Source organism: Taudactylus pleione, unplaced genomic scaffold, assembly GCF_031769625.1.
Source record: "Taudactylus pleione unplaced genomic scaffold, aTauple2 ptg000845l, whole genome shotgun sequence".
NCBI classification, from domain to species: Eukaryota; Metazoa; Chordata; class Amphibia; order Anura; family Myobatrachidae; genus Taudactylus; species Taudactylus pleione.
Genome location: NW_028285247.1, coordinates 5,849,777 through 5,862,272, shown reverse-complemented (window position 1 = coordinate 5,862,272; position 12,496 = coordinate 5,849,777). Strand labels below are relative to the sequence as shown.

Below are 12,496 nucleotides of genomic sequence, written 5' to 3'. Positions count from 1 at the left end.
CGCCCAGTTTGGTAGGCGGGCGGGGGGGTGACTGGCCAAACTGAGGCGTTCCCGAAGGAATGCCTGCCGTTTGGGGGCGGTCCAATTGACATCACGTTATGTCAGTGGGAGAGCTTCTGGCTCTATTAGAGCCAGAAGCTTCCTGGGGCTTGCGGCCACGAGATCCTACCACAAGGGTCTCGTCGCAAGCCCAATGGTCGCGATGGTCTTGACCATCGCGGCCATCATCCTGGCCGCTCGCTATAGCTGTGGGTGGTCACCCACAGCAATGCGAGCGGACAGGAGGCCGCACAAAAAAAACAAAACGCCCAGATTCAGAGCGAGCGCTCTTTGAGAGCGTCCGTCTCTGAATCAGGGCCAGAGTCAGGAAATACTAAGCAGATATGTCTACCTTAGAGCCCATCTGCAGGTTCATTCAATTATAGTACCGCTGTCACCAGGAAACATGTGGATTGCTCAGCCCTTTGTGTTTGCAGCTATAGGAAGCAAGCACCATAGGGGGTAAAATAAAGAGTAGCCAGGCTGACATTCAGGTGTGATTAGATATAGCCAGATCAAAGATCAGTCATATTTCAGATGGTTTACAGTATGAGATACATCAATTTTAGCTGGAATACATCAATGATAGCTGGAAGCTTGGAATACATCAATGATAGCTGGAAGCTTACACATAACTGGAATCAACATCCAGGTTGGGTGCGATTCACAAATCACGGAGACATACAGTTTTAAAGATATGAGATATCTCAAGATATTGCACCATCATAAACACATGATAGCTACACTCATATAATAGCTAAAATAAGGACAAGTAAGATGAACACTCCATATTTTAGGTAATCCTTCCGCAGGGGAAGTTATGAAGGAATATTCGGTTTAAAGGAGCTTGGAATTTAGCTGGGAGGTTCCTGGACCCCAATTATCTTAATCCACCAATCAGAGACGACTGGGATGACATCATCTTAGGTGTGACGCTCTGTTGATAAAAAGGATTGAAGTCCTGTGTTCTGGGTTCAAACTGAGGAATCAATGTTGCATTGAAGTTTAACCTGCATTCCTTACCATTCCTTCTGGGCAGAACGCCACATATTTTCTGTAAGTTTCTACCATTTTTATTTTAAATTGCTATACATGTATGAACCATTGTAACCATTCTTTTCTTTGTAACATTCTTTTTAAGCATTGTATTCCTTTTTGTAAATAAAGTATTCTTTATTAGTTATTTCATATATGCTCCGTAACCTAGTCTTTGAAGAGATTATTAGTCCACTAGGGTGACGCTACATCTATTGTTAATTACTAGAAGCAGGGGCGGTCTCAGCGAACTGTGTGGTTGTCTGGGACGCCAAGTCTGCGCAATTGGGGAGAGGTTATGCAATAACTGTGTTAATTGCTAGAAGCAGGAGGTAACAGATGAACTGCGTGGAAATCTTGTTCATGAGCCTGCACAATTGTTGGTTAAATAAGGGACCGGTGGCCGTCTTCCATTGATGGTGACAGTATATAAGCAAGGTATTGGTATCACTGCGCTCTGTCTATAGCAGAGGTGCACCCCCCAGTGATCGCATGAGGGAAAAAATTTGTGGGTCCCAGGGACCTGTTGCTTTATAAAATTAGGGTCCTACTCCACTGTTTCTGGGTCCCATGACATATTATGGTAGGGTGAAAGCAGGCAGCAGTTGGGGGAGAGCTGGAGGGAAAGGCAGGGAGAACTTGGGGATAGAAGGGAGTAAAGGCAGGCAGTGCTGGGGGTAAGGAGGGGGCAGGTGCAGACAGCAACTGCGACAGTGCTGGGGGCAAGGATAGATAACAGCTGACAGTACTGAGGTGCAAGGAGGGGGCTAGGGGTAGACAGTTTCGAGGGTAGAGAGGGGGCAAGTGTAGATAGCAGCTGAGGCAGTACTAAGGGCAAGGAGGAGGTTAGGGGCAGGCAGTGCTGGGGTAGGGAGGGGGCAAGTATAGATCGTAACTTGGGCAGTACTAGGGGCAAGGAGGAAGTTATGGCTGGGTAGGGCGGTGAAAGTGTAGATAGCTGAGGCAGTACAGGATGCAAGAAGGTGGTTAGGGGCTGGCAGTGCTGAAGGGTAAGGAGGGTGTAAGGATAGACAGCAGCTCGGGCAGTACTGGCAGCAAGAAGGAAGCAAGGGGCAGGCAGTGCTGGGGGTAGGGAGGGGGTAAGGGTAGTCAGCAGCTGGAGAAAGGAGGAGATTAGGGACAGGCATATTTACAGTGCATCACACACAGGAGTACCCCATAAATATAGTGGCCCACACACAGCAGTGCATTTAGAGAGTGTAACACACAGGAGTGCCCACAATGTCTAACAATGATATATTGGGAGGACATTGTAAGGAAATAATATAAATAGTCCCTCACCAGCAGTGTACAGCTCCCTGGAGTACGCACTCTACCTCCCCAGTCAGCAGTACCGCAACTCCCCATTGATCACTCTCCTACTCCCTACTGGCAGTGCTGCAGATCCCATGCAGTCACTCGCCTGCACCTTGCCAGTAACGATGCAGCTCCCCCTCAGCTGCGCGGTCTCCCTCTTCCCTGCTGGTAGATCTGCAGCTCCCCGTGGCACGTTCACTCTGCTCCCCTCCCCTCTCTCACCTCAGCGAGCGGCAGCAGGTTCTCCTGCTCAGGAAGCGCCCAGCTCCCCACCCACAACTTGCTACACTCCGCGGTCTCCTCTGTCCCTGCACCGTGGTCTCCAGGCTGGGGAACGGGTTCCTCCGCTTCACCGCCCCGCTCTGCTGCTGCAGGCACGGGGAAAGGGCCGCACTCCGGCCACCCTCTTGATGGCATCCCACAGGGAGAAGAGTGCCGCCTTGACTCGATTCCGTTCGTTTTTTTTCCCCGAATCTTATTGGGTTTCAGCTGTCACGAGTTTTGGATAGCCAATAAGATTCGGTAAAAAAAAACGAACGGAACCGAGTAGAACCGAGCTTGCACATCCCTAGAAGAAATTCAGGACGAGTGCGCAGCACTGCCCTGTTCCCATGAAAAATCAAGAAAGGGGGTCTACAAGAGAGAGCCCCTAAATCAGAGACACGTCTGGCAGAAGCGATGGCCTGAAGGAAAACAGTCTTAGCTGTTAGCCATTTAAGATCCACTGAGCCCAGTGGTTCAAACGGCGGTCCCTGGAGAGCCCTGGGGACGACAGCCAAATCCCAAGGCGCCACAGATGGAACAAAGGGTGGCTGAATGCGTAGAACACCTTGCATAAAGGTGCGGACATCAGGGATTGTAGCAATCCTACGATGGAACCAGAGAGACAGGGCAGAAACCTGCACCTTCAAAGAAGCAAGGCGAAGCCCATAGTCCAGTCCCACTTGTAGAAAGGCTAGCACTCTAGACAGACGAAATTCCCGAGGTGCATAACCTCTCGGTCTACACCACTGGAAGAACGTATGCCACACACGATGGTATATTCTCGCGGAAGACGGTTTCCGAGCTCTGAGCATGGTTCGCACTACAGAGCTGGAGAAACCCCTGGACCTTAACATGGCCGTCACAACTGCCACGCCGTCAAAGACAGCCGAGTCATGTCCGGGTGAAGACAGGGACCCTGAGACAGAAGGTCCAGTCGCAGCGGCAACTGCAGAGGACTGTCCACGGACAGACCCTGAAGGTCTGAGAACCAGTGCCGTCTGGGGAATGAGCTAAATAATGGTCCGCGCTACAGGAGTATAGTTCTAAATCTAGCTGCTACACACAATCAATGAGGTATCCCGACCTCGTAAGCAATATGATAGACAAGGGGAGGTGTGAGCGCTATAACTTGTGGCAGTATGTTCTTATAGGGTCGTCAGCTGATTCTTTAAATAACAGCTAATGGTGCAAAAAAAGGAAGGAAGATCTCCCTTTGTCCACTGGTATATTGTTCGGTGTCCCGGCTCTCATCCTCAACGTGTCCCATATGCAAAAAGAGGAGACCCGAGCATCAGGTGCAGGTAGGCAAGAATGGTGTAAAGTATGTGGTGAGTACTTACCCAGATCCTGCCGCAAGCCCGCTGGTTCACCTGCAGGCTTTGCTCGACGGTCCAATTAATATTGGTGTGGGAGAGGTAGTCCGGTTAACCATATAAACACTAGTACAAGGACTCAAGGGGAGATTAAAAAATTTAATTTATTGCCTGTCCACATGCAAATTAGGCTCCTGGTGGTACAGGTAACGAAGGGTTAAATGTAAAGCAACAAGGGAAACTAGCAATCTTAATATAAAAGTTCAGGGTAAAAAGGTAGGTCGCTGCAGTGTCCCCAGTGGGGCATGCGGGAGCTATCAACAGGAGCTTCCCTCCTTTCTGTTTGAATTTCCGGATTACTCGCGGAAGAAGGGAAACCGGAGGAAACAGATAAGCAAACCGGAACGTCCACCGGACGGACAGAGCATCCACCAGAGACGCCTTTTCGTCTCTTGTGCGAGACCCGTACACGGGCAACTTGTTGTTGTGCCGGGACGCCATGAGGTCGATCTCTGGAAGACCCCACCTGTCCACCAGCAGTTGAAAAACGTCCGGGTGCAGAGACCATTCCCCCGGATGAACGTCCTGGCGACTGAGAAAGTCCGCCTCCCAATTCAGCACTCCCGGGATGAATACCGCTGATATGGCCGGGAGATTGCGCTCCGCCCATATCAGGATTCGGGACACCTCTACGAGAGCCGCCCGACTTCGGGTTCCTCACTGCTTATGTAGGCCACGGTGGTAGCGTTGTCCGACTGGACCTGCACTGGGTGACCTCGGAGAACCAGATGTGCCTGCTGGAGAGCATTGAATACCGCGCGGAGCTCCAAAATGTTTATTGGAACCTCTTCTTCCGCCTGAGTCCACCTGCCCTGGAACAAGTGTGGACCCGAAACTGCTCCCCAGCCCCGAAGACTGGCGTCCGTTGTCAACAGGACCCAATTTGCCACCCAGAACGGACGACCCCTGTTGAGATGGGTCGTCGGCAACCACCAGGCTAGGGACAGGCGAACTTCCGGAGTGAGCACCATCGTCTGGGATTTTAGAGACTGAGGCAGTCCATCCCATTTGGACAGGATCAGGTGCTGCAGAGGTCTGGAGTGAAACTGGGCATATTCCACCATGTCGAATACCGACACCATGGAGCCCAGTAACCTCATCGCCGAGTGCAGACACCCGGTGGCTCTGCAGACAACTGCGCACCCTCGACTGCAAGGCAGAGATCTTTTCCCCCGTCACAAAGATCCTCTGCTGTCCGGAGTCCAATAAGGCTCCGAGGTGCAGAATCCGCTGAGACGGGATCAGTGTGGACTTCTGCCAGTTTATCAACCAGCCGTGCCGTTGCAGTACCGCAATGGTCAGGTCCAAGTGGCGCAGAAGAAGCTCTGGAGATCCTGCCACCAAGAGAAGGTCGTCCAAGTACGGTAACATGCGGACTCCCTGCAGCCGCAGGGAAGCCGCCATGACCTTGCTGAAAACACGTGGTGCTGTCGCCAGGCCAAAAGGCAACGCCCGGAACTGTAAGTGGTCGTTGCGGATTGCAAACCTGAGGAACTGCTGATGGCGCAAAAGAATAGGGACATGCAGGTAAGCGTCCTGTATGTCCAACGACACCATATAGTCCCCAGGTTCCAGCGCCAGAATGATGGACCGCAGGGTCTCCATCCGAAACTTCAGCACCCGCAAAGACCTGTTGAGAGCTTTGAGGTTGAGTATCGGACGATACGACCCATTGGGTTTCTGCACCAAAAAGAGATTGGAATAGAAACCCTGGCCCCTCTGGGAGAATGGAATAGGCACTATAACTCCAGCCCGGAGCATAGTGTGCAAAACCTTCCGCAGTTACAAGGCTTTGTTCCGGTCTGATGGCAGACCCGTGGTGAAGAATCGAGACGGGGGTTTGTGCCGGAAGGAGAGGGCGTACCCGTGAGAAACCACCTCGAGAACCCAAGTGTCTGCCGTGGTGACTGACCAACACTGGGCGAGCTGCAGCAGGCGGCCTCCCACTTTGGGATCCCCCAAAGGAAGGCCCGGACCGTCAGGCCGCCGGCTTGTCATCTGGCTTAGGAGCCGGACGCCTGGTACTCCAGGCCAGCTTCCGGGGCTTGGCCGATTTTTTGGGGCCAGCCTGTCGGGGAAAAGATTGTGCTTTAGACCTACCCTGGGCCCTGTAAGGCCGAAAGGACAACGCACCTGAGCTGGACGGAACTGCAGCAGACGGGAGACATGCCGATTTGGCTTCCTCCAGCGTGGCCACAATTTTGTACAGATCCGGACCAAATAGGACTTCTCCGTTAAAAGGCAAGGCTTCCAGGCCCTTTTTGGAATCAGCATCCGGCTTCCAAGATCGCAACCATAACGTGCGACGAGCCGCCACAGCAGCCGAAAGAAATCTGTGAGGTCAGGGTACTGATATCCAAAGCCGCTTCATTAATGTAAGTGGCTGAATCTCTGAGATTGCCTATCAACTCGGTCTGTTCAGCCGAACAGTCGGAATCGAAGGACGCCTCTAAAGTATCTGCCCAGCGCTCCATAGCTCTGGCTACCCAACAATTGGCCATAGCCGGCCTAGCTGCCCCCCACGCAAGGGAATAAACGGACTTTAAGCAGATTTCCACCTTACGGTCCGTGACATCCTTTAAGGAGGACATGGAGGGCATGGGCAACGTGGCACTTCGGACCAGGCGTATTACATGGGAATCCACCTGTGGCGGAGATTCCCACTTCGCAAAATAATTGTCCGCAAACAGATATGCCACTGCTAAACGCCTTTGAGGCTGATACCGTTTGCCTGGATGTTTCCACGCTTCCTCTAGGTGGTTCACTAATTGCCCCGAAAGAGGAAACACTGTGGCATCGCCCTTATCATCCTTGAAAAAGGCGTATTTGGACTTTGAAACCGGAGGCTCCTCATCCTCAATAACTAAAGCAGTACGGCCTGCACGAATAAGGCCAGGTATATAAACCTTAGACTAGCGTCCGACTCTTTAGTACGGGGAGGTTTCTGGTCAGAAAGATCCAGAATCTCCCCATCATCGGACGTCCCATCGTCACCCTCATAAGGAGCAGACAGAGACACCACTGGCCGCTTGTGAGGCCGCAACACAGACACACCCCTTGCAACACGTCTGACAAATGCTGTACAGAGCTTGTTAACGAATTAACCCACGCAGGCTCATGAGAGACCCGAGGAGGGGAAATAGGGAGACTGTGGGGTACCATCAATTGTCTCGGGAAACCCTGCATGGGTGACGACACCACTGACTGCTGGGACAATCCCATCTGAGGGAATTCAGGCTGTGGAGCCAACTGGCCCACGAGGGTTGTAAGCGCTTTGGCGAAACAGGCCCAGGGCGGTTCCTGTACCGGAGCCGTGACAGTAATCGGCCGCGTCAATAAATAACACTGCCGACATAGCCCCTCCGCGCTACCGTCCCCCTCCGCTATAGGTACCTTGCATGTAGTACATAAAAGCTGGAGAGGAAAGTCACTTTCAGACATGATGATAAATGTGTGGTAAGTATGTGACCCCTCTCACTGATACTCGTAGTATAGTGTGAGACCACCCTGCAATCACCGCACCGCAAGGGCTTTAGTAGAAAAGGATCAGGGACAGTGAAAAAGCTGACAGTAGAAATGAAAGTACAGGCAGCAGCGCTAGCAGAAGTCACATACAATGCAAAGAAATTCAATTCCTGCACTATCAGCGCTGATAATCAACTACACAGACACAGAGCCTGGTAGGACACAGCGCTGCATACACAGACCTGAACCAGACGGAGGAGAGGTATGCCGGGGGACCCAGACCGCGATGCCACCGCTTCCACGCTTCGAGCAGCGTTCACCATGCGCTTGTAAAGATGGCCACCGAGGAGCATAGAGGAGGCCGGCCTGGGGGAGGAGCGCTGCCACAAGGCCAGTCAGCACATGCAGAGAGGGCTGTGTGCAGCGGGGGAGGCGCCGGCTGTGAGACAGGGAAGGCGCGCTCCCCTGGCATGCATTTAACCCCTGGGACGCCGCAGCGCTACCGCTCTGCCGCGGTCCGCTGTCCCAGGGGGGTAGTGGAAGCGCAGGTTAGTACCTGGCTCCACGCTGCAGCCAGTTCCCAGGGAGCCCCCTGCCTGGGGACTCTGGACCATGTTTCAGCGGGGACCCACTGCGGGACCCCACTGCTTACCTGCTGTCCCCCTTAGATTCGGCCATGGTCCTGAACATCTGGGGTCACCGCTAGCTGTGACCCCAGATGCCTACCAGCATCCCCGGATCGGTACCGGCGTTCTGGTACCGGCGGGGGTGTAGGGAAGACAGCTGTACTTCCAGATGTGCAGCCACAGCTGCATTGGCCCCCCTCTAACAGGTGCATCCGACTCCGGCCGGGCACCAAACTAAACTGAGATGCCTTGGCTCAGGGGCGGGGTATAGGAGGGGGACCCTAGTGCATCCTGGGAGGCTGAAAACTTAACTCTATGGTGCCCGATGCCTGACGTCATCACCTATACCCCAAGGTATCCTGTGGATACCCTATGGACCCTGAAGTAGAAATGTTCTAAACACATGAAAGTGACACCTGCAATAAATTGTTCTGATGTCCCTTCACTCTCATGACTAATTTAATATGATATGGCTTATTTAATATGAATGAAGTTGTAACAAGATGTATTTAATAAAGAAAAAGGAAAAGTGCTTGGAGGTTGGACTTCATAGGATATTGACATTTAATCTAGTACAGGCAATTTTTCTCCTTCCCAGAAATCCTAGGTGCACATGAGCTTGCGGAGCTGGCTCCTGAGAGTCGGAGTGTACCATGAAGTGCACTGGGCGCAAACCGGCCAGTGATTGTTACTAGCCCCACTGCTGGGGCTACTTCAGAATGTTTACAAACGAAACCCTTATATGTCCATCACAACAACATAAATGTGTGTAGAGGGAATGTGATAACAAACTGTCTTCTCATATAAAGTGATGCAGCATAAAACCAGGAACATGGACCTATACATATAGGAGTAAGCCGGCTCTCCGGTCCTGAGGGAGTTACAAAATGAAGCACAGCACAAACATTAGAGCTCCTCAATATATACTGGTGTAATGAGTGTGGTCTCAAATGTCGTCATTCAGAATGTTAACAACAGAATGTCAACATGGACATAATGTCCACATTGTGCATGTCGGCACAGCGATTTTATAGTACTTACGTTCTAACCCTTACAGCAGCCTAAACCTAACATTGACATGTTCTGCCAACATTCACAAAACAGAAATAATTACCATGTCGACATAGTGTATGTCCATGTCGACACTGTGTCAACATTCTGAATGGGTGTGGTATAATAGATAGACAATAGGTCAACAGTCAATAGATCGACTGTAGACAGGCAATAGGTTGACAGGGTTAAAAGGTCCACCGTGCAAAAGGTTGACAGGGTTAAAAAGCAGAAACACAGTCAACATATTTTTTCAAACTTCTCCAGTCAATCACTGTCAAAAGCAATTATTATTTTAAGCCTTTAGGCTATTACCCCCCAAGAGATGGTGTGAAAATCACACAGCACTACAATAGGACACACTTACCTGGACTACGACAGATGATGACATCTTTCTCCTCCAAGCAGTCATCGCTCGTAGCCTCCTCATCTTCTTGTTTAATTAAGTGGTCTGTAAGATTAGTGGGATTTTAATAATCAGACAATATGAAAATTACACATAAAGGAACATTTCAAAAATAGAGGTCAAACCTTACCTCAGTTGTGTATTCATATTCATCATAAAATATATCTTCAAAGTAAACTATTCACAATATAATCAAAAGATATTAACAGAAAATTGTACCCAATTTGAAACGTATAGGGTTTTCTATCCCGTCTGCATCATTGTCTTCTATTGAAAAAATTCCTTTGTCTGTTTTAATAATGAAAGGACAGGAACCCTGGGTTTCTGTAGAACCTGAAATGACATGTAGATAAACAATGGTCATAAAATAAGCGCAGAATAATATTGTCAGGTGCAGAACAGAATGTAATCTAAGCGGAGTCAGTAAGTCATGGGTTTATGTCCTTGATATAAGTGAATGATGCAAATAGATTTCATTGGGGCATAGTTTTATCCCAAATAGTCTAGAATTGCTGACATGTAAGTAAATGGGTTGTCTACTTTAACTTACCACTCCATCTCATGTAGTGAATAACAGTGAGTGCTATATAATGGAATAGCCTGTTCGTATAGTGTTGTGCTAGTACAAACATTCACTCAGCTCTTCAGCAGGGTTCTAAATAATACAAGCTGACTCTAGGCTTCAGGCATGGAGGTAGGGGCTCCAGGGGGGACCCACCTATTTGCTTAAATCGACAACGCCTTCAGTTAAATAAGATGTTATCACTCTGCTATGATAGAAGTGAAAATAATTAGGAAAGAATCAATAAATGGCTACCTCAGAGCAGGAGACACATTGTTAGTAAATAGAGTTATTTCTTTTCTTCCCCAGATTTAATTCTGGGTACACACCTGGCCAACTTCTCCGCCTAACCATTGGATCTGCTGACCGAGAGACTAATTTGTAAGTCAATACATACTCATCAATCTGCCGCTCAATTTGTCTGAGCTGACATCAGAATTGGGCGGGTGTTTAAATTTGCCCGTCCAGTTGAGATGTCAGAGTCGACAGTCCCTGCAGCAAGTGTACATATAGCACATATATCTGCTAAGTATATCAAATTATCCCCCTAATTTTGCATTTTAAAAAGTCAAATGATCCTACCAGCAGCATCTCCTGACAAGTTCTGGATACCAGTACCGCTCTTGTGTGTGGTGGTAGCAGCAACTTAATAAGCATGCTGTATTAGAATATCCACGATCAAAGAAGTGCAGGTCAACAGAGACTAATAGCATGCGCTGGTTATACAATTCTATAGCAGTAGAGACTTACTCATCATGATCTGTGGAGCATCAGAACTGGATTCATCGTGCAGGTCATGGTTTTCCTTCAAATCCAGGGAAACTACAGATGTGATCACAGAACTGGCTGTAATAAAAAGTATAAATCAGAAAACAGGAAATTTGGTAAATCTTTCTCTTCGATTCAACAGGGGACACTGGAGCTACAACACTGTGGTAAAGACGTGGTAGAGTAGAGCCTGGCACTTTAATCTGAAAAGTGTGTCTGGCTCCTCCCCCTCTATGCCCCATCAGCCCGTTAAGAAAACTGACCCCGAGAGGAGACGGAGAACAGACAGAAGAGGAAGGAAAAGGAGAATAGGTCCAAGGAACAACATACCTGCGGAACCGAACCAGACACTGCATACAAAACAGGCAGTCACACCAACAACAACAAACAAACTGCAACAGAGCTGGTGCAGAAAATAGTCAATGAAAAAAGAAAAAACTTAAAAGTAGGGAAACAGCACTGGGCGGGCGTCCAGTGTTCCCTGTGGAATCGGAGAAACAGATTTACCGGTAAGTTCCCAAATCTTGTTTTCTCCTTCATCCACTAGGGGACTTTGTAGCTTAACCACTGGGGACGTCCCAAAGCCTCCCTCCCGGGAGGGGGGGGGGGAGACTGCTGAGAAACCTGCGGCAAAAACTAGGCCAAAACTCTGCGGCCAAATCAAATGTGGCAAAAGTATCAAACCGCACAAAGGTGTGCAACGAAGTCCCCCTGCGCGCAACCCAATAAGTACCCATCAAGTGCTTAGAATGTGCCAAGGTGGATACAGGCAGAGGTCGGCCATTGGCGACATAAGCTTGTCGAACAGTCAGAAGGATCCATCTGGTTAAGGTATTTTTTGACGCAGGCCAACCCTCTTCAATTCCACCTCGTCTAAGGGTTAAAAAAGCATGGACTGAAGAAAGGATAGGTCAAGGTTTAGATCCCAGGGTGCAGTAGGAGGAACGAAAGGAGGCTGGACTCGTAGGGTGATTTCTAGTTTCCTCTCAGGAAAAATAACTCCTTAAGATAGCGGTCTCAACAGCCAAGCCATCAAATGAAGCCGACGTAAGTCAGGGTACACAAACGGATCCTGCTGAAGCAAATCCGATCGCAACAGCAGAGGCCACGGATCGTCTGGCAAAAGGAACAGGAGATCAGAGTACAAAGACGACGGAGCCAATCTGGCGCCACCAGAATGAGTGTTGTGGCTTTGCGCCTGATACGCTTGAGAACTTGTAGAATTGGTGGAAACGGCAGGAATAGGTACACTAGGTCGTACGACCAAAGTAGTGACAGAGCATCTACTCTGACCGCCTCGGGGTCCCGTGTTTTGTCAGTTACAAATGCAACTGACAATTGGTCATGGAGGCCATGAGGTCTAACTGCGGTCCGCCCCAACGGTGGTCCAAACGTAGGAAGACTTCGGGATGTAGAGCCCAAACCCCTGGATGAAGATCTTGACGCCTGAGGTAACCTGCCTCTCAGTGATCCACACCTGGTATGAAGATGGTGGAGATGGCCTCGATGTGTCTTTTTGCCCACTGGAGAAAGTGGCTAGCCTCTCACATTGCCATGCGCCTGCAAGTACCCCCTGTCGGTTGATGTACGT

The 12,496-nt window shown here is 49.8% G+C and overlaps 1 protein-coding gene across 4 annotated transcripts in view; it reads right to left on the bottom strand.

Moving 5' to 3' along the window:
- Positions 1 to 12,496, bottom strand: part of LOC148474438 (zinc finger protein 181-like) — a 65,656-nt gene that overhangs the window by 23,317 nt on the left and 29,843 nt on the right. For all 4 annotated transcript variants that reach the window (XM_088458627.1, XM_088458624.1, XM_088458626.1 and 1 more), the window contains exons 6-8: positions 10,888 to 10,983; positions 9,795 to 9,908; positions 9,537 to 9,620 (exon numbers count right to left, since the gene is read on the bottom strand). In XM_088458627.1, coding sequence (XP_088314753.1) covers positions 9,537 to 9,620; positions 9,795 to 9,908; positions 10,888 to 10,983 — 294 coding nt within the window. The remainder of the gene's footprint in view (positions 1 to 9,536; positions 9,621 to 9,794; positions 9,909 to 10,887; positions 10,984 to 12,496) is intronic.